The 21,644-nt window shown below is 26.9% G+C and overlaps 1 protein-coding gene across 2 annotated transcripts in view; it reads right to left on the bottom strand.

The window, feature by feature from the left end:
- Window positions 1-227: 227 nt before the first annotated feature.
- Window positions 228-21,644, bottom strand: part of LOC129960013 (protein MON2 homolog) — a 91,817-nt gene continuing 70,400 nt past the window's right edge. The window contains exons 22-37 of one of the 2 annotated variants that reach the window (XM_056073012.1): window positions 18,787-18,949; window positions 15,649-15,936; window positions 14,928-15,062; window positions 14,575-14,709; window positions 13,728-13,846; window positions 10,770-10,964; window positions 10,443-10,605; window positions 7,782-7,925; window positions 7,263-7,391; window positions 6,726-6,843; window positions 6,507-6,573; window positions 6,001-6,061; window positions 5,761-5,887; window positions 4,915-5,125; window positions 3,350-3,432; window positions 228-1,317 (exon numbers count right to left, since the gene is read on the bottom strand). In XM_056073012.1, the coding sequence (XP_055928987.1) occupies window positions 1,157-1,317; window positions 3,350-3,432; window positions 4,915-5,125; window positions 5,761-5,887; window positions 6,001-6,061; window positions 6,507-6,573; window positions 6,726-6,843; window positions 7,263-7,391; window positions 7,782-7,925; window positions 10,443-10,605; window positions 10,770-10,964; window positions 13,728-13,846; window positions 14,575-14,709; window positions 14,928-15,062; window positions 15,649-15,936; window positions 18,787-18,949 (2,299 nt within the window). In that variant the 3' untranslated portion in view covers window positions 228-1,156. The remainder of the gene's footprint in view (window positions 1,318-3,349; window positions 3,433-4,914; window positions 5,126-5,760; window positions 5,888-6,000; window positions 6,062-6,506; window positions 6,574-6,725; window positions 6,844-7,262; window positions 7,392-7,781; window positions 7,926-10,442; window positions 10,606-10,769; window positions 10,965-13,727; window positions 13,847-14,574; window positions 14,710-14,927; window positions 15,063-15,648; window positions 15,937-18,786; window positions 18,950-21,644) is intronic. The other variant, XM_056073013.1, reaches the window with a different exon arrangement.

Raw genomic sequence — 21,644 nt, 5'->3', positions numbered from 1 at the left:
CCTTAAGGCGATCTTCTCTTTGCCATCAATTAATAAAAAATACTCTTTTTTGATTAATTTATTTATTTTTACTGTTTATCCTGTTTTATACAATCACGGCCATAAGAAAAGGGACTTATATTAAATTATGAAACTCACTTAAATGAAAGAAAAGCTGTCATATATAAAACAATCTTTTTTTTTTATTATTTTGTCATGTTTATACAGCAGAATCAGAGTATTATAAATAGTAATATACATTATCTGCCTGTAATTATTTAAAAAATGCAATTCATGATAAATTCAATAAATTTCAGACAATCTTTCATTAAATATCTATATATATATATGTATTACATGCAACGAAATCAAAATAAACAGCTATATGATTTTTTGACAAAAACCATTATGTACATAACACACTGGTGCATAAATAGAATTCATTTTCTTCGATTCACAGGTAAACATGATAGAAAATTGCATAGCCCTACTCTTATACATTGCGCAATAAAAAAATTAATCGAACTGCAAGGCAAAACTTAACCTCAAATATGTATGCCACTAATTTCAAATATATGATTTCAAAATAGATTGAAAATTATATAAGCTCAACAAAAATACCTTCATTCAAAAACAACAAAATCATCTGTCAGAAAACCAATATTCTGATATAAAAATTTGAGCAGTCAGATGAAACAGTTACAAAATTTCAATAACTTCACAGATGTTTCAAATGCTCCATAACTTACACACGGTATGTAATAATTCCAATTATCCAATTCAGTATATATCAATTTATGCTCAGAATGAAATTTTAATTAAAAAATTCAACTTTGTGTAAGTTCATACAGTTTGTGATAATGGATATTTATGACTTGAGAAATCTGATATGAAAAATTGATTGATCTGAATATAAATCTGATAACTCGAATTAAATGAATAAAATTATTGCCTTGAAAAGTTATGATCTCACACTTCTTAAGTTATGTCAGCTGTAAACTACTCTTAAATCCATGAAATCAATTACAACAGATGTCACATTTTAACAGTGGACCCCAAAAATTCTAATTCATAGTTGGCAATAAAATGCTTCAGCCAGACACAACTTACAAAAGAATCACTTATAAAGTGAACACATCCTTACAAAATCCTTTAAGTATTATCATTATTGCTAATATCATGAACTGCCATTGAGCACGTTCTTAGGTGGTTCCAAAAGATCAGCATATTCATGTAAAGCCTCCCTCAAAGAACAGCAAACTTGAGCTGAGGTGGAAGTTGTACAGTCAACAAGACTTGGATAGAGAGAAATAAGTTGTTCCCACACAGTCCATTCAACTATACATGAAAATATAATTATGATTAATTTATATTTTTGGAAAAATTAAAGGAAACAACATATTATAAAATGAAGAAAGAAATTCCTTAAATCTCACTCTTACACTAATGAATTAATTTTGAAACATAAGATGCGCTTAATATTACTGCACTTATACATTAGCTAAAAATCAAATTATGTAAACTCGTTACATTTTTGATTCATCAAAATGCATCACATTTTTTTTACTATACTTCGACAAGTTTTCATACTGAACATATGAACAATGAACATTTATAAACTGCATTCAATTTATACAGCAAGATTTAAAACAAATCAAGGTAAATACTGAAAGAATATATCCAACATTTAATCATGCAATAGCATTAGACTGGTAAAGAGATATTTTTTGTTATGGATTTTTTAATGTGCAAGATAGAACATTTTTTTAAAAATAATCGAATCTCTACACAGCACAAGAATTCTTTTTCATAAAATTATAGCTACTCGAGTTTTTTTGTAAATTTCAAATGTGCACATGTTTTAGAAAATTTATCAATGTTTATTAAATAAAATCTTTATACATATATAATGAAACATCATAACGTTACCGGAAATTACTAAATTTTAGTCATTCCCCAAACATGAACTATTTAGTATTAATAAAAACAGAGCAGCAATTTTAATTTCCTAAATTTTAGGTTTTGATCTACCTACCAAAATAAATTGCATAGAAAGGCAAAAATAACTTTTCCAAAAGTTCGAAAAATATATGTAATGTAGAAATTTATTATTTTAGTGCTTAAAGTGATTACTTTCACACCAAAATTCGTCATCAGTAATGTTCCAAAAATTTGTCTAATGAATTTACTGGTTTCATAAAATTTGGCTATAACTGTTACAATAGATAGGAAATAAAATTTATAAGAATAGATTTCAACATATTTGTTCGTAACATATATAGAGAGAAAGTTTTTATATTGAAAAATAATCATTATTTTTTAATAAAAAAGAATGGAAGTGTTATGTACTCAATACAATAGACTAATAACTTCCTTGCTCTGCACGAAAAGAAAATTTAAGCTATGCAATTTCATTTATGAAAAATGAGGACAATATTTAAAATAACATCACCAGAACAGGCTCTATTTTTAAATTCAAATACTTTTCACAAATCCTCATAGTATAAAATTAGTCAAGAAATTACATCACGTAAGCAAATAGCAGCAACAACAAAATATGGACACTTTAAAACCTTTCATAAAATAAATTTAGAAAAGAAAATAATAAAAAAGACACAATTACAAGTCAATAGTAAACAAATACTCTCCACATAAGTATCTGTCTTGACACTGCCCATTTATTTTCTCTTCAAACTTTAATTCAGAAATTATTCAGCTAAACACAAAGAAAATATTAATACTGTGTCTTTATTTATTGCACATCATGCAAAAAATAGCATCTGAAATAATGGAGGGGGAAACTCTGCATTTCAATTAGAAAGTTAGAAAAATTATGAAATTCAACTCTTAAAATTGGCTTTACTTCATTTTGCAAAAAAACTATATGTAAAAAGCAATCAATTGAAAAGAAATTAATCTTTCAATGTAAAAACTGAATAACTGCATAGTAAAATTAAATTATTTATATGCATGATATTTTGTTTTGCCAGTGAGATAGCATTCCTCTTTTAAACTGCAATTCAATAAACTTCTAAAGAAAGGGATTAAACATCATGTTAACTCACGAAAGTCAACAAAAATCTGCTTCTCAGTAATGCAGAAACAGAAAACCCAAGTAAACAGTGTTTGAGATAATCAGAGTAAAATGTAGTCCGCTTCATATTATACAAAAATTTTGATCTTTAACTTTTAGAACACTGAAAACCTCTTGCCAAAAACACAAATACAGCAAAACATTGAATTTTTTCATTAACATTAATTCAGAATAAAAAGTAAATAATTATAACATTTACAGCAACTAAACAAATGCAATCCGATTTTCTTTTTTAAAAAAAGTCTCGAACACGAAATTCTAATATGACCAATATACCTTTTTCAGGATCAGCCTTTTTCAATGATTTAGCCAGAGTTGCTACTGCTTTAAGAACGAAAGAAATTTCGGACATTCTATGCCTGCAATTTTAAAATAAAAAGATCATAAGAATACAACAAAAAACTTTGTATACAATTGAACTTGTTTTAAAAAACAAATTAGCACACTAGTTTTTCGCATGCACTTTTACATCATTTTAAAAACTAACATTCCAGAAAGTATACGAAGTAAAAAAAGTTATAAATATAAAAATATATAAAATCTCAAAAATTGTAATACATCAAAAAAGCATCATATTAAGATCTATAAGATTCAACAGCAATTCAGTAACAGGAAACACGATAAGTTAAATAACTAGTTTACAGTAATTTTATTCAAAGTTTATATCACCAAAACTATCTCTACTTGTATTCAAATATATTAGTTATTATAGTTAAATATATTAGTTCTTATTACTAGTAGTTATTTCATATAACTATTATAACAAATTATAGTTAAAAGCTGAAGTGATTATAAAATTTAATGGTAGACTGCTTGATGATCGCCTTTTCAGTGGTTTGAATAATGAAACTATGGAGGGTCTCAAAAACAAGGAAAGCAATATTTTGAAAGTCTGGTTATAGTGAAAATTTAAACAGCACATATATCAAATATTTTTTTTTTTTTTTTTGTATTTAAATGATAATTATTTTTATTATATTATACATTGCTTGAATTAGTTTAGTGTGTTTGTTTTATTTAAAAATGCACATTTATTTTATCCCTCCCCCCTTTTCACTTAGCATGGAAGCATTAGAATAAAAACTAAATGAACATAAGCTCAGCTAAGAAATCTATACATCAACTATTCTGAAAGAGTACATTTCATTCACCGAACATTTTAAAATACTTTCCGTAATTCGTAGAATTCAATTCAAAGTTTGATTTAGAAACATTTTTTAATCCTTAATATTCCAGAGTTAAAATTAAAATCTACTATTGATTACAATCTTTACCAATTAATTTCTGAAAAAAATACAATACCAGAAACTGGAACAAAACATTAAGCGATACTTGCATCCCAAATATGCATTGAATGTCACCAATATAAAAGCGTCATTACAAATCATATTTTATGCAATGTAAGTTTAAAAATATCCATTTTTAAGTGTATTTATTGTAAACATAAAAGTATTTTCAATTTTCTTATCATTTTTTTTCATCATTACAATGCTTTCTCTATATTTCGCATACGAAAAAGCAAAAATGGAAGTTGTCCATGAAAACAAAATTAAATGGGACACTAATGACTGTATTAATTTTTATATTGTTGTATAATTCTGTTAGAGAACATCTACAAGCTATCTTAAATGCGTAAATTGTATTTTAATTTTTGGATACAAATGACAAATATCTACAGCAATATAGTATGAGCACTACATAAAAAATAAAAACTGAAGCAAGAAACATGCAAGTTACGGAAAATAAAATAACTGGATTCTTATGTTAAACTTATTTTGTAAATTTAAAAGCGCTACCGAAGAAAAAGCGGGGGGGATGCAATTCCCACTTCTAATTGTTACCTTGGTAGAGGGCACTTTCCACTAAGTCTTTCGTCTTCAGCATATTTATGAATAACTTCTTTAAATCTGTGAAGAAGTGATGTTACAGCTAATAAATTAACAACCCCATCATCATCAATATCAATTCCACTTTCTAAAAATGAGAACTGTAATAGTGTTTCAAAACAAGATTTTGCAAATTCCTCGCGAAGTTTCCGGCTTGAATCAATATCTGGAAAATGAAAAGGACGCATTATTTATATTTCAATGTAATCTATATTTCTAACATTTTAATCCATTCACAATTTTAATATTTCCTATACATGCAATGTACATTTTGAAGCCACAAAATAAACATGAAGCGATGCATTTAAACTATTTCAGGGATATTAAAAAGAAATAATTTTTAAAAGAAAGAAGGAAATAAAAGAAAAACGTGATGAATAAATAAAGAACTTTCCTACTCTCATATATAAGCAGTTATATTGAAAACAATGCCATTATAACTCTTTTTAAATAAGTTAATTTTCCTTTTTTTATAAATTTTTTCTTTAATATTAAACATGCCTAAAAAATGTATTAAACCAATTTTTATGACATTTGAATAATTTTAAAGATATATTTAAAAATGTTTCAATTCCTTTAAATTGACTTTTTCCCAGATATCTGACCATATTATACCACGTAATTTACATGCAATTTAAATTTTAAAAATACAGTACGTCAACCGAAACATTACAGATTTATATTAACAAAGAATTTAGTTCATTTTAATTGATCATTTAATTTTTTTAATATGAAAATTTATGAAGAAAGTATAATAATTTAGCTTCACTAAAAAACGGAAAAATATTTAAGTATTCTTACCAACTGGACTGTTATTTGTAGCTGAATGTATGGAACCTTTATTAAGTAATGTGACGATTCTTATAATGAATTCACGAGGCAGTTGGTTAGCATAAGGTAAAATTCCATCACGTATTAAAAGGATAACCTGAAAAAAAAATTACTAATCTTAACTAACGAGCAGATAAAACGCCCAAACTAAATAATCTCACTGATAAAAAAAGTTTTAATGAAAGAAAACTTAGTAAAACAGCATCATACTTTACAATCTAAAGCTTCATCACACTGCTGATCTTCAAGGCTCTGTGTAGGTGATGGTGAACTATAAAATATACGTTTTATAAAATAACACAAAATTACAGAATTCAGTTACATATTATCCATCTTGGATACAAAAGAATAAGGATAATATGGTATTAAACAGTGAAAATTTCATTTTTCTTGATATCTTCCTTCTTTGTTAGTCATTAATTGAAACCCAATATTGATATTCGATTCAAAGATAGTTGAATTCACGTTCTAAATTTTAAAGGCATTAAAAATTAACAAATTTTAATGACAAGAAACTACATTGTTTTGGTGTTATCTCTCATGGAATAGAAAGGTAAAAAATAAAGTTAACTTTCACAGAATTAAACTTCATTAACAGGAATCATTTTGAACTTTTATTACAAAGAATGTGATGAAAAGATGTAAAAAATGATTTATAAATACATACAAATAAAGAAATTAATTCACAACAAAATTTTAAAACACCAAAAACTCACCTTGCAGGAAATAAGAAATCTTCTAGTGCGTATGCAAGATCAATCCACATTCCTTGGAACTGCGCAGCTAAAATAATATAATATTTAAACAATGAAGATAATTGTTACTCGACATTCATTTAAAGAAAACAAAAAATCAATTATGTAAATTTTATTTTCTGAAAAAATACATTCCCATATTCAATAATAAAAACATTTTTTTTTAAAAATTATACTTACGATATTGTCTCGCAACTGGTAATCCTGCATGAAGAACTTTCAATAAAGCATTAACAGCCAATTTCCATGTCATATGAGAAGGACACGAATATTTCATACTCAGTGGAATTCTTAATGACTATAAAAAATACATTAATCATTATATCCCTTCTACGTTTTTGAAATAAATAAAGATAAATCATAACAGTGCAATAACTGAAACCTTTATTCAAAATCATAATATAAAGAAATGGCAGTTTAAGGAATTAGTTAAGAAGTAGCTGAATAAGGCTTAGTAAAATAAAACATTAAATTTTTCACTTGCTTGTATCGATACGCAATAAAACATATAGATACAAGTGAATATGACACAAAAAAAAACTAAATACTCGTCTAATAATAATTGCAAAAGATCTCATTGTATACAAAATTTGACAAAATAATCTTTTAACTCATCCTATATGACAAAATTCATAAAATACAGCACAGCAATCTGCTGTAATAAGTTATACTGACAATAAAATTCTAAGAGAAAATTATTCAAGGATTCATACACACCTTTATAATGGAATGCAAAACTTGTGAGTTTATAACATTCGACTGTTGAGCAGTTTGCTGATAAGCATTAACAACCATTTCCAATGCTTTTTCACCAAACGGTACAAAATTCATAGTCACCCAATCAGTCTAGGAACAAAAAATGTCTACTATAGTCAGAACATTTTATGATTAACATTTTTCAAAATCCTAAATAACTGAAATTTTAATGAATTTAAAGTTATGATATGTTAATTTAAATTTTTAATCTAGATTTATAATAGCACAAATAACTGCATGCAGAATGTAAATGACTAATGCAATTTTAGTCAACCAGATTTGCTTTTTTGCAATAAAATTATTATAAATGCAAAAAATATTTACAATCATATAGAAAAATTAATTTTCAAAAAATTTATACCTTAATATTGGCATTTAACTTTAATAAAAGAAGACTGTTATCTTTGTTAAATGTCAAATACTATGTGACTTAATGATAATTTCCTGGGGAAAAAACAGAATAAAAAGTTCATAACATACCGTAGAAAGTTTTATATTTACAAAAGTTCGAGTTCTCAGCTGACCATATGGTGGAGCATTACAGGCATATGTGGAAAACACAAGCAATTGATTGAAAATAGCAGGTAAAAGTGATACGATATTCTGATTGTCATTCAAGGCTTCCTGTAATTAAAAAATAGTTTTGTTAACAGAAAACAGTAGAATGAAATTATTACATAAAGAATCGTTGAGTGCGTAAGTATTATTACGAACACAGTTCATCTAAATGGAAAATGTCACTAAGCTAACTTTACACCTTAGTGTATAGAATGTCAACCTTCAAAAAACTTCAAATCAAAATGAAGGAACAACTGACAAAATTTTTATAACAATTTTTTATACAAGCAGTACACAGTAATACCCTAATCTGAGACACCTAAAAAATTTTAAAAGTTATTGTGTCATGCCTATTTATAAATCAGAATTCAATAATGTTCCATCAATAACAATTTGAGTTTGAACAAAGTTTACCATATTCTGAGAAATCCTAGTAAATGTGAAATTTTCATAAGCACTATGCAATCACTCTTTTAATGCTCTTTAATTTTGCAGTTGCCACTTCAAAAAAATTAACCATAAGAAAAATGTCAGGTAGCAATTCATTTGGCATTATTAAGTTTGAAATTTATATTTACGGAATTTGATAATACCATAAAAATACAAAAGTCAGAAAATACAAAAATAAGATTATTTAAATAATTGAAACACCAAAGACACTATTTAAATAAAATTTTCTAGTGCTGAGCAAACTATTTTGTTTTCATACCTGTTTCATTAATACTGCTTTAAATAGGAATAAGAAAAAATATATAAAAAAATTGACGTTTTAAATATTTTGCACAACAACTTTAATAATAATCTAAAAACGTTATCAGGTTTTATGCTTATACAAAATACTTCAGAAGTAGGATAAATGACCATGAATTTTATCATTTAAAGTTAATTAAAATTCGATAATATGTTTGAAACAAGCTTAGACTGCTTTTATAACACAGTACATTTGAAGGAAATGACAAAGAATTCGCTTGAAACGTGAAAAGAAAGCATTATGGCAGTATTTTACATCATTTCAAACAATGAATATTCTTAATTTGTACGATAAGTCTTATCTGAGAAACTTTAATAAAAAAACAAAAAAAAATACAAACACATAAAAATAAGCAAAGAACCAGTTGATTTTGTCAGATTTTAGTTTAGAAGACACAGAAAAATTCTTCCTGGTGCGACTGAAGCAAAAAAAAAGTAGTATAACATTTCTCCTCGTTTCTTATGTGTAAAATCTGAATCAATGGACTTTAATGCCTTCCAAATTTGTGACTTCTTCCCAGGAGGGAAAACAGACAGTTCAATAAAAAAGATGACATATATTCATTAACTTATTTATTAGGAAATAAAAGTTAAATTATTCCCACCCAAATATAAAAAGATTGATTCAATAGAAAAATGCTGGGCTAAAGAGAAAAAATATAATTTAAAAATGAGAAAGGAAGAAACAGAATTGTCCTCCTAATACCAAGAAAATATTTTTTTTTTTTTCCATCAGAGCCACACTATTTATTTCATTAATATGCAAAAGGTACAAAATGGCATATTTAATTAAAAGCAATTATGTTTTGTAAGTAATTCCATTTTGTTACTGTTTTCTGAAAAATTATTTAGATTCAAATATCTTAGTATCTTCAATACTAAAGATGAAAGCCTGGCCTGTCTGTTCGTGATCTATGAAATAGGCTGTTATACTTAAAAGCAGCCAAATTTGATGTACATAAATTTTGAAATGTGGGAATTTGCATTTCGGAGTCTTTTTAATTTTTATTCAAGTTTTAAAGTAAATTTCGATATTTACGACCTTTTCTTCACAAATAACTTAATTTTTTTTCACTTTCAGAAAAATCATATAAAAATTATCTCACCAGATAGCCTTAGTTTTAAATTATTATTTTAATATACAATAATGATAATTGTAAACAATTTTCAAGTATAATAACTAACCATAAAAGTGAATCAGAAGGTTGTCGATGGCGGACAGCAATTTAATAAATTGTAAGGCAATCTCAATAATAATATCGTCTACTTTTAAATGGGCATAGTTCAAAGTTCTTGATAATTATTTTATTAACACTGGTTCAACCGTAAGGCATCACTATTTTTTTATTTTTACTATATGACATTGCATTTCACAAATGTGTCTCTTTAAAATTTGACTGAAATATGGTATACATTATTTGATATAGTCTATATTATACACTGAACTAAACCTCAATAAAAAAAATCTTCCTTTAATATACAATAGTTTTATAAGCCATCATAATTAATCAAAATCGTAAACAAGATGTAGCTTCTTAATTTTATTAAATACTTACAAATGCATTCTTTAAAGCAAATTCATAAATTAAAGAAAATACTTCTTACATTGTATCAAATGCAAAAACTATATTAATATTTAAACAAATTAATATGAATATTGAACAGATAAAATAATAAACAGATTAAAAATTCAGTTAAAATTTTTTGACAGAAAAAATTTTACTTCATTTTCTATGTCATTACCAGAAAAAGCCATTAGTACTTCTAATATTAGTTAACAGCAGAATTTAATTTTCTATATGAAATATTTACTTTATTAAACATTAAATTTACCTTAAGTAAAATATGCATAGATTGTAAAACAGAATCTTGCAATGGTGTCAATACAACTTCAGTTAAAGAAGGTAAAATAAAAGGAGATGTCTCGCCATGAATAGGAACTGCAACAGCATTTTGTAAAACAGTAGCCAACTTTTGAAAATCAGCAGCAACAAACCTAAAGAAAAAGTTTAAAAGCATGTTTCAATAATACTTGATTCCAGAACAGAAAACAGACATTTCAGCTAGTTAATACAAAAATTCCCAAAAATACATATCAGCAATAAAAAAAAATTTAAAAAAATATTATAAATTACACAAATACAAAAAATATATACTAACCTTTCCTTAATATGTTGAAAAAGTGACGGAAAAATCTGAATCAGAGCAGTCAAAAATTGTTGAGCTGGTACATAAAGTAAAGAGTAATCATTCTTGGCATGAGCAGTATCAATAATTCGTTCAGGAGGAGGTTTTGTACTTTCAACACCAATATTGTGCCAAACTTTCCAAGCAGCACTCCATAAAGCAGTGTCACTGAAATTCAATTTAACCAAAAGTTTGAAAGATGCATATTAACAAAATAATAATAATAACAACAATAACAGTCCATGATGGAGGTAAATGGCATTTGATGAAATGAATAATAACTATCACAGCAAAAGTACATCACAAAGCCCAGAATTTTCAGTATTGTATGTAATTTTCATATGTCAACTGCATCGCAGACAAATTTCATTAGCACTAACACTATAATTAAAACAGTACAAACTAAATTTGTTTAATTCATCACTATAGTTACTACTCAGTGCTCAGATAACTCAAATATTTCAACTTCTTCCTATTCTAATCCATTTCAGATGTTACAGCAATAACCTCGATCAATAATAATAACGATGTATTCCAACAAATTAGGCCACTAGAGAAACTGCTATGCATCGATTTTGAATGGAGATGATATATATAAGTTGGGGGCACTTCTTTTTTTCGAAATTTTAATCTCACTTTATCTAATTAAATTCAAACAAATATTTAGCATTTTCTCTGATCTTTCCACGATAATTTGCAAAATAAAGAGAATTATGCGTCATCAAATGTAAAAAATTATCTTATATTTCTATATTATAAAAATTATCGACATATTGCAAGTATGATTCCTCAAGCATTTTAGCATTGTTCTGGTATCTCTGGGGCAAATGTTGTTCCTAAAACAGTCCAGAATTTAACTTTCTTGGTGTTGTATTATATTTCAACAAACATTATCAGAGTGTCACAAAAAAATGAAATCTATATTAAAACTATTTATGAAATGTTTCAGAAGCTTTTAATTTTTATTTATTTTGGTAATTGATGTGACCTTTTAAATATCACCCATGTAAACTCAAGATGTATAAAGTTTGTAATTTGAATGTTATGTGAAGTTAAAAATTAACATATATTATATACATATAAATAAGCAAAACAATAAAAAAAAATCTTTATAAAACAAGAATTAAGGCAGTAAAAAGAGAATGACTTTCATTTCTGTCAAATTATTCAAATACCAAAAAAAAAAAAAATGTTTTATCACCCCTAGATATTGAAATCATTTTAAAGATAATGCATTTTAATTCTCAACTTTACTTTAATAGCCGAGGCAGAAATCACAAATTTTTCATAATCATGGGAAATTTTTAATGCATACAAGTATTCAATACTGAAAAAAAAAAAACTGCGAAAATAAAGCCAATGTTAATAATTTTATTCATGTGAATCCCAAGGAAGATTGTAATATGGTAGGTAAAGTCACGGGAGTTCATGCGCCACATGTGCAATGTAAAGGTTGGTATCGATCTTGGATGGAAAGATATAATTGGCTTTTAAAAAGCTACTTTTTGAGTTGCTGTTTTTTAGAGGGGGGGGGGCTCAAGAGCCTTTAACCATGCTGTACCAAACATACGATGGCTTTTGAAACGACTTTTTACGAGGGCAGTTTTTAAAAAAATCGTAGGAATTATGATAATGATAATAAATCCTCCCAATTATTTGTATGTGTATCTAACTCTCGTTTATAAGTATTAAGGTTTATTTTAGGTTGTTTAAGGTTGATTGTTTCTTAATTGTTGATTCTTAAATCTCGAGAAAAGAACCTTAGTTTGATTTCACAATCTCGATAATTCTATATTCTTAAAATTCTAGGTAAAAAGATTTTATCATTTTAATTATAGCTAACAGCTTCAAATTCCTACAATTGGCAAAGTTTGAAGATTGTTGAATATAAAATAATTAGAAAAATATTTCCAATTAAAACTGATTTTTTTATTGCACTTTGCAAAAAGTCATTGAATTTTCACATTTTTCACTACGTAAAGATTTAGGACACAATATTATATGCATAATTATTCGAGAAAATGTAAAGACATTTTAATACTTCATGGCATGAGAAATATAATTTTATAGGATGTTTTCCGAAAAAAACTAAACAGCAACTTTTGATAATTTTGCGATGGTTTTTTTAAGTATCGAAATCAAGCATTATCAAAATGAAACATCACCTTGAATAGCACCTCAGGCGAACCTTTCGAGTGCAAAAGATTCATTTAGTTAAAGTATTATTTTACCTTTTCTATTTCTTTTATAACACTTCGTTCCAAATTCCGATATTTTTTATATATCTTATTAATAAATAAGGCAGCACACATTTCAAATTAATAATTTATAAAAAAAATCAGTCTTCAATAGAAATTTACTTAAAAAAACATTACAACTAAACATTAAAAACAATTAAAAAGTGGTTAAAATTATTATGTATAAAGGAATTACTGCAAGTTCACTGATTAACTGCCAGCTACAATTCGAATTTCCCAATTTTATATTATATATATATATATATATATATATATATATATATATATATATATAACATCAAAACCGATTTTTTTTTAAATTGTCTCCCAATAACCATTTAAACAACAAACATTATTTTCAAATATGAAGACAGTGTGTTGCAAAACTTATTGCATATTCCAAAGAAAGAATTCAATTGCTGAGAAAATACGCAAATCTCTCTTGGTTAACTCTGCAAGAATTCTAAATCCATATAATGTTAATTAAACTTTACAAAGTAGAAACAGTGTTTCAGATCATGATTGAAACCCGAATGTTCCTTCAACCAATAAACCTTACCATGAATAGAAATTATGTTAAAATAATCTGCATCATAACAAACTGTTCATAATTTGGTTGCCAATGTATCACTTCTTCAATAAAGTAATAAAAAAGTTACCAAAATGACAGACATATGTTTTATAGAATATCAACCTTTGTGAAAGAGATTCTTTATCTATTGCAGAAACAACTTCAGATTTTCCAACTTTCCCTTCTTGAAATCTGCTGATATTTAAAATTTCTTGAAAACTTTTCAGGGCTGAGAAAGAAACCTGCAGAAACAAGTGTAAAACTATAGTAAGAAGTAATTTAAAATATGTTGTAGCTTAAATAATTGCTGCATGCAGCTAAAAATCCACATAATATATATTTCTTAACATCATCAGCACTTTAAAACCCCACAGAAAGGGCATTTTTATCACAATAATGCCCATTATATTACAATTTTAATGAAAATTGAAAGAATTAAATTCCAAGAACCTAAAAAAACTCATCCTTTATTCCTATTAACCCTGTTACCCTTTTATTCTTTCTACCAACAAAAAAATAATTAACCTTGCCTTCAGAAAAAATATTAATCTCCTTACACCCTGAAATCATAACGCTACACTGCCCTCTTTCCTTTTCGAGTCCCATTTATGTTATGGCATTAATTCATCATTAACTTTTTAATACTTAACCAGAGCAAGTTAAAAGGTAATTTTAATAGCTAATAAACAATCAGAGGGCTGCTTCGCTAAACAGGCGTTGCGAATAAATTACGAATCATTCATTAATCATTTGGAAGCTTTAAGGAACGTATAAAATTTAAATTCATTCAGTTAATAGATCAGAAATAAAAGGTAAATCTACGAATTAATATGGCAAAAAAAGAGAAAACTCCGTTGTGATTTATAGGTTTATAAAACAGAACTATAATACAAGAAATAAAATATAAACAAGAAATGAAATATATTTTGGCTATTTTACTGAATCACAAACAAGAAACAATTATATTTACTTCATTATTCTTGCTTAGTGATGAGCTTTCAATGAATTCAAGAAGTAATGCCCATGCTCTTGGGAAATCTCCTAAAGTTTGAAGAACATCGCGTTTCGTATGAAAAATCCTTGCAACTCCAGACAAAGTAAGAACCTTAAATTAGAAAGAAACCTGGATATTTAAAACCGGACTGTTTCATGTTAAATCTATACATATATTTACATTTTGAAGTAGAATGGCAGAGAGAACTATTAACAGAAATATTAAAACAGACATTTTCTTAATTTGAATAATTAAAACCATTAACTATAATTAATAGATTTCGAAATCAAAACATTTTACTAAAAGTTAAAAATTCTACATATTCTCACTTGTGTTTCTGCCCATTGTTTCTGAGCTGTATTCCTGGAATGATGAATAAGAATATTGCCACCCATGTCGGTTATTTTATCAGTAGAAGCAGTCCCTGAAAGTGATCTCACTCTATCCAAAAGTGGGAAGAGAACCTAGAAATTAGATTTTATTTTAATGCAGAACTTCGAAATTGGAAAAAAAAAAAAAATCGTCATGAATGAATAAATTTATTCATATTAAAAGAAAATGAGTAATAGAACTTAACTGAATTTCCAATTATAAATTCTTAAAAAAATAATTTTATATATCTTAATTTAACTGAACAAAATAATAATAAATTTAGCTTTCAATAAAAAAATTAGAATAAGCTATAAACAAACAAAGAAAAAAATTATAAAAATTACTTCAAAATTAAAAATTTAGTTCAATAAAGTTTGCCTTTAAAATGGATCGTTCAGAAATATAGAAACAGTTTTTTGATTGGATTCTCAATTTTTTTTAAAATTAGATTCATGAAATTTATTAAGTGATCATGCCGTTATTATTATGTTATTCCAAAACTTTCAAATCCTAGCCAAACTCTACTCTTAAATAATTAAAATTTTAGCTAATAATATGAATATCCCCAAGAAAATAATTTTAAAAAGTATTATTATTATATGAGAATTATTAATCCAGATATTCAGTAAATCAATTTACGAAATCACTTTTATAAGTAAGGAAGAGTGTAACACAAACCTGCCATAATACAACTTGCCATGTAGTTTGCTGTAAAAGAGACCCATGAGCACCTAGAGTAGAAAACAGAGTTTGTCCAGCACTTTTTCGCACAGCAGGCCTTGAATCTACACACAGATCGCCTAGTCTGCAAAACAAACTTAACCAAAGACGATCAAACGGCAATAAAGGAAAATCATAATTTGAAATTTGTAAGGAGTTCAAAACTGATAGCTCCTCCTCAGTCGCAGATGATAAACCATGAGATATTTTTTCTTCATTCTGATATAAATGGTCGGCAATATTCCACTATAAATAAACAAATGAAATGAATACTGGTAAATAAAATTCAACAAATGGGCGGGTTAAAATTACAATAATGTAAATCACTTTTTTTAAAAAACGACACAAAAACTATATTTAGATAAATCAGTCAGTTAACAGAAAACGTAAAGTATGTTCTCTGTTTCTAGGAGGTTTTAATAATAAAGGAAACGCCAATCTAGCTTAACAACAATCTGGTAAGAGTCAGACTTAAGCCATTGTGTTTGCACGGTCCTTCAGGATAGAAGCTTCTTTTGTATAGAATCCATTCTATACAAAAGAATGGATTCCGAAGTATTTAACAATCATTAAACAACTTTGAGACTAGTGTTGAAAAGAAGTCTCAAATGAAACAGAGATCCTCCAAAACAGAAAGCAAGTTTATTTTTGTCATTACAGCACATTATCAAGAACAGTGGTGCATGCTCACTCAAAATAATAACCTGAAATCTCCACTACTATATTTAATGACGTTGTAGAGAGCAATAAAAAATCTACAGGAATCATTACATCCCATTATGTACCGTTACGGTATATGGCTGCTCTTACTTCCAAATATAGAATTCAGATTATATGCAAAGAATATATTGATTTATACTCTTGATTGGTAATCTGGAATGGAGGAGGGGGGGGGGGGTATTCATGTTGACCAAAATGGAATATGATAACTTCAAATATGTTGATAACATGATACATTTCTTCTCATGTGAAAAGAAAAATGAGAACAATAACCCTGTTAACCCTCGAAATTACGAAAGTGCAACAGGCAATAAGGCAAGCCATTTTTCTATTTTCGGCTTCAAGTTTCCACGCAGTTATTTTAATGCGATTCTTGAAAACAGAAAAAGAAGAAAAAAAATTAAAATGAAATTTATAACATGAGCTACTTTCTTCATAAAACTTAAAAGGAAGATTTTAAATTTATACATGACGAATCTGTTATCAAAAATTATATTAGATAAATCCATCTTATACAAGAGATGTTCCTTTTAGAGTAGACGGAATGAAGAAATGAGGGAAATGTAGTCAAAATCAAAGCTAGAAAGAACTCATTGGACTCTATACACCAGTTACTCTAACTTAGATTTAGGCTTTAGGATTACCTAACCATAAGCTGACGATCCTATGGACCAAGAATTTGATGCATCTTCTTAGCTATTTTGTATAAAGAAACACTGAATGATTATATGCAATCGCTATGCTTAATTTATGAATGGCACAGGCTGATTTGCCCTCATCTCAGCCAAATATTCATCAACAAATGCAGTATCCGCTAGAAAAACCGATTAAATAAACAAAAAAGGACATAGGTGACCGTCTAAAATACTTTCCACAATTGATACGTGCTTTTTTCCCTCTTTTCTTTCATGTAACTTTTTAATGTATGGGACAAGGATCACCTGAGTACTTTAAAATTTTGGATTCACTCCCAGAAGAAAATAATATCTTGATATTTATTTAATCAATATTATTCTTAATCAAAATTTTTAAAAAACGGAGGAGGTGTTCAAGTAAACTTTATCTTTTTGCTGATAAATTCACAATTTCAACCCATACATATTGGTGTATTGTTAATAGACATTAGCATAAATCATTTTCAATAGCAATAAATTAGTAACCACAATATAAATTCGATTCTATTCAACCATTATTTAAATTTAGAACCAAGTGATACACCTAAAAGCAATAGTAAAATTTTTGCTTCACAATTAATTACAGAACTTTTTATACTATGGGATTTGAATTACTGTATTCTTAACCTATTAAGTTAGATTTGGAGAAAAAAATCAATGAACGATGATCAAAAATATATAACGATTCTCTAGTAATTTCAACACTTTAACTTTTTCACATTAGAGACTACAGCCTTTTTAAAATTAATAATATAATAACAAACATAGTTTTCCAGACACAGTGCTACCACAAATAATGAATATAATAAAGAAATTTAAAAGCAGGAAAGCAACATATCAATCATAGAAGCATATTTTAATTACTTGCATCTGCACTCATTGAGTGTTGCTTTGAGGAGTCTCTTAAAAGCATTTAAAACAAACAGCCTTTATATTAATTTTTTAGCAACTACATCATTATCGATATTGGCTTTTACTTCCTTTTTTTAAAACTTTAAAAATGTATCATGTTATTATTATTATTATTATTTACTAACATACACATAGATTCATAAATTATTAAATTTGTCTAAGAATAATATGATTTTCTAATAACGTTCAGAACCATGTAATACATTTTACATAAAATAACAGTAAGTAGATTAGACAGAATACACACAAAAAAAAAATGTCTCATGAGAAAATGCATAATCATTTCTTTAAGAGCAAAAAAATATGTAATGGATTAAACTGAAACAAAAAGGATGATACTATCAAATTATTTACTAAATACAATAATTATTAATAACTTATTCTATTAAAAAAGAACAATTTTATTAACAGAAACCTGAGAAATTTGAACCAATTCATTTTGGAAATTACTTTAAATATAATTATTTAAAGCTTTAGTTGTCATATTTTAATCAATAACAAATTTAAAGTATTTTTCTGTGAGTTTACACCCACAGTCAGTGGCTCCGCTTTTACTGTAAATGTGTCAGTACTTAGTAAAGACCAAAAAAATGCTTCATATTTAACAGATAATTTAATCCTTTTAAAATTAATTCTGAAATATAATCGACAAATACTTATTCACTGGTTTTAAATGCTTGTTTATAAAAAAATTAATTCAAATATTCTAAAATTCAAATGTGCTAAGTTTCACCAAATTACATAAAAAACAATAAATGTTGTTAATATAAACTGAAAAGTATAAACATACAAGTAGACCAACAGCTGCTAAAGAAACATTTAATTCTTGAGTTTGAGATCCAAATTTAGCAGCTGCATCCACACAAAGCTGTAAGCAGGTACAAGGCATAACTGGTGGATAATCAGCAACTACTAGTTGAAGGCACTGGAAAGCAGACCTTATTAAAGATTCACTATAAAAAAAGATAAAATAATTCAATAGATATGCGACATGATAAATATTACATATAAGCTTACATATTAATAAGTACACATAGGTTATTTAATACAAAGCTGCATATGCAATAATGGTTCATTACATTGTGAAAAAACCAACTGGAATTTTTCAGTTTTAAAAGCTGAGACATTCAACATAGAACAGATTCAGTTAAAGATACCATAAGTAACTGAATATTTAATATGGCTTAGTTTTACTATCAGAGTAAAACAGCTATACAAGCTTCTATATGTCTAACAAGTAATGAATACGAATCAAGTCAAGCAAATTAAGATACTGACAGGGCTTAAATTAAATATAGCTCAATACATAAGTATTACACTTATAGTGGCTTTATCATCTTATAACCAGAGTTTGCCTGTATAGTCAAAACTCCTAATGCCTGTACACCAAATCATTTGCAATCAATCATTAAAAGAAGGAATCAGATTAATGTTATTAACATCTGGCAATACACTCTTTTGATGATGCAACAATGATACACAAAATGAAGACAGCAGCAGGTATATACTACATAATTCATGACATGATGTGACTGTGTTAAAATGGAAAGCAACTGTTTTTATACTATATCAAGTTTTAGGAGATTCCAACCAACCATTCAGACAACCAACTAATTTGCAGCAACATTCAAATACCTGAAAACTAACATTATTGATGATGACAAGAGTAAAAAAAACATCACTTTGAATATCTAAATTGGTAGCTGTCATTCCACAGACCATCTCCCTCTTGTATATAGGCTATTCACATACAACTATGAAGATGATATAACAAGAATTTTAAATTTTTGAGCCAATCTATGTTCTTCTGATCACTTACAATCTAATCTTTGTGATTTTGGAAGTTTAAAAACCAACCAGCCGATTCTACAGAGTCAGTATAGTGCCATCACCATCATGAGAGAGATAAGTCTATTAGATTAAAGGCTATGATTAATTGTGTGCTGTGACATAATTCATTACATCCTTCACAATTTATGTTGTGTGCATTTGAAGATGCTGTCACTTTCTTTTTAAAATAATTAATGAAGACTGCAAGAAACATGAAAGAATCCTTTTTCCTCTTCGACGCATAAAAATGTAAGACATTTAACTAGTTTTGTTCAACTATATAACTCTTCTGAAAAGCATTTGCTATTTTAGCATGAAAAAAAATTCACTCCAAGCACAATCCATATCCTACACATAAATTCTGCAGAATTTCATTTCCAACAATTTGTCACCACTACAAATATAAAATATTAATTATTTCTATTAATATTATTATCTTAATGCTCTATCAAGAATCTAAAGGAAACATACACATTATTGTATAACTTACAATAACATTACCTATAATTCTTTAGAAATATTGATCTTTGTAAATAAGGAGCTGACATAATGTAATAATTTATCAATATAACTCTTAACAACACTTATATATTTAAAAAAAACCTAGTATTTGAAAAATTTTTAACAGCAAAAAAATTATTAACATGCTTGCAGACAATAAAATAAAAGACAAAACCAAATGAAAACATTCAGTGAGCAAGCTGATCATTAATTTAAAGCATATAATACTTTAAAAAAATAAGAATATATAGGATACAATATGTGATAGAAGATATGGCAAATAATTCTGAACGTTAAAACATTCATGCCAAAGTGCATCACAATGAAAATAAATGACATAACATTTATGTCAGCGGAAAAATTAAAACAATGCTCTTTAGTTAAGAACTAATATCTATAAGTAATAAATTATTAGAGATGTTGAAATCATAAAACAAGGAAAATCTAAAACATTCGAGTAGTTTTTAATTAAAACATGTCATAATTAGAATGTGAATAATGAATGACTTTATGACACATTTCCAACTATTTTGCATATTTGAATGAGTCCCATAAAAATAATTTTACAATAACTAAGTCATTGTTTTAGTCACTGAAAAGTAGAAACCTTTAAGTAAATTTCTATAATGACAAAGAAACAATTACATATATTACCAATGAGAAAAATGCTTTGAAGCCTAAAAATTATTTTATTTACATGGCTAAAAGAATGGAAAATAACCATTTATTCACAATCAAAATATATAATCAATAGATAGCATACTAGCTAATCTTTAAAAATACTCTAATAATTACATAATCAAATATCTTAAGATTTTTTTGCAGTTAGATCAAGGGTAAAAACTTTTTATGAGAAATTTGCAATTTCAGTGGAAAAGGAATTTTCAAAATTATGTTTCAAATTTCCTAAAAATGTAAATAAAAGCATAGTTCATTTCAACATACACAAGAAAATAGAGCGAACCATTTTCCAACTCAATATATCATACAAGAATATTAATCACAACTTCATACGAGGAATAATTTTAAAATGATGGCAGAACATGCATAACTATGGAAGAAAATTATCATAAAATTAAATAAAATTGTTAATAAAACAACAAGATATAGACGATTTCACTGACAAAGCTTTTGTAAAAATCATTTCTCAGACAATTCCATTTTTATGGCATTAATTATACCTCCTAACATTTTAAAAATCATTCTCAAGTATATCAAAGATAAAATTAGAAGATGATTACGACTGTTTGAGCATAATGCAGTTTTTCTTCAAATTTTATTATTTGAACTCCTGAATAATTTTAGACTTTTACAGAC

Source organism: Argiope bruennichi, chromosome X2 (genome assembly GCF_947563725.1).
Source record: "Argiope bruennichi chromosome X2, qqArgBrue1.1, whole genome shotgun sequence".
Taxonomy (NCBI): domain Eukaryota; kingdom Metazoa; phylum Arthropoda; class Arachnida; order Araneae; family Araneidae; genus Argiope; species Argiope bruennichi.
This window is presented reverse-complemented; position numbering and strand designations above follow the sequence as displayed.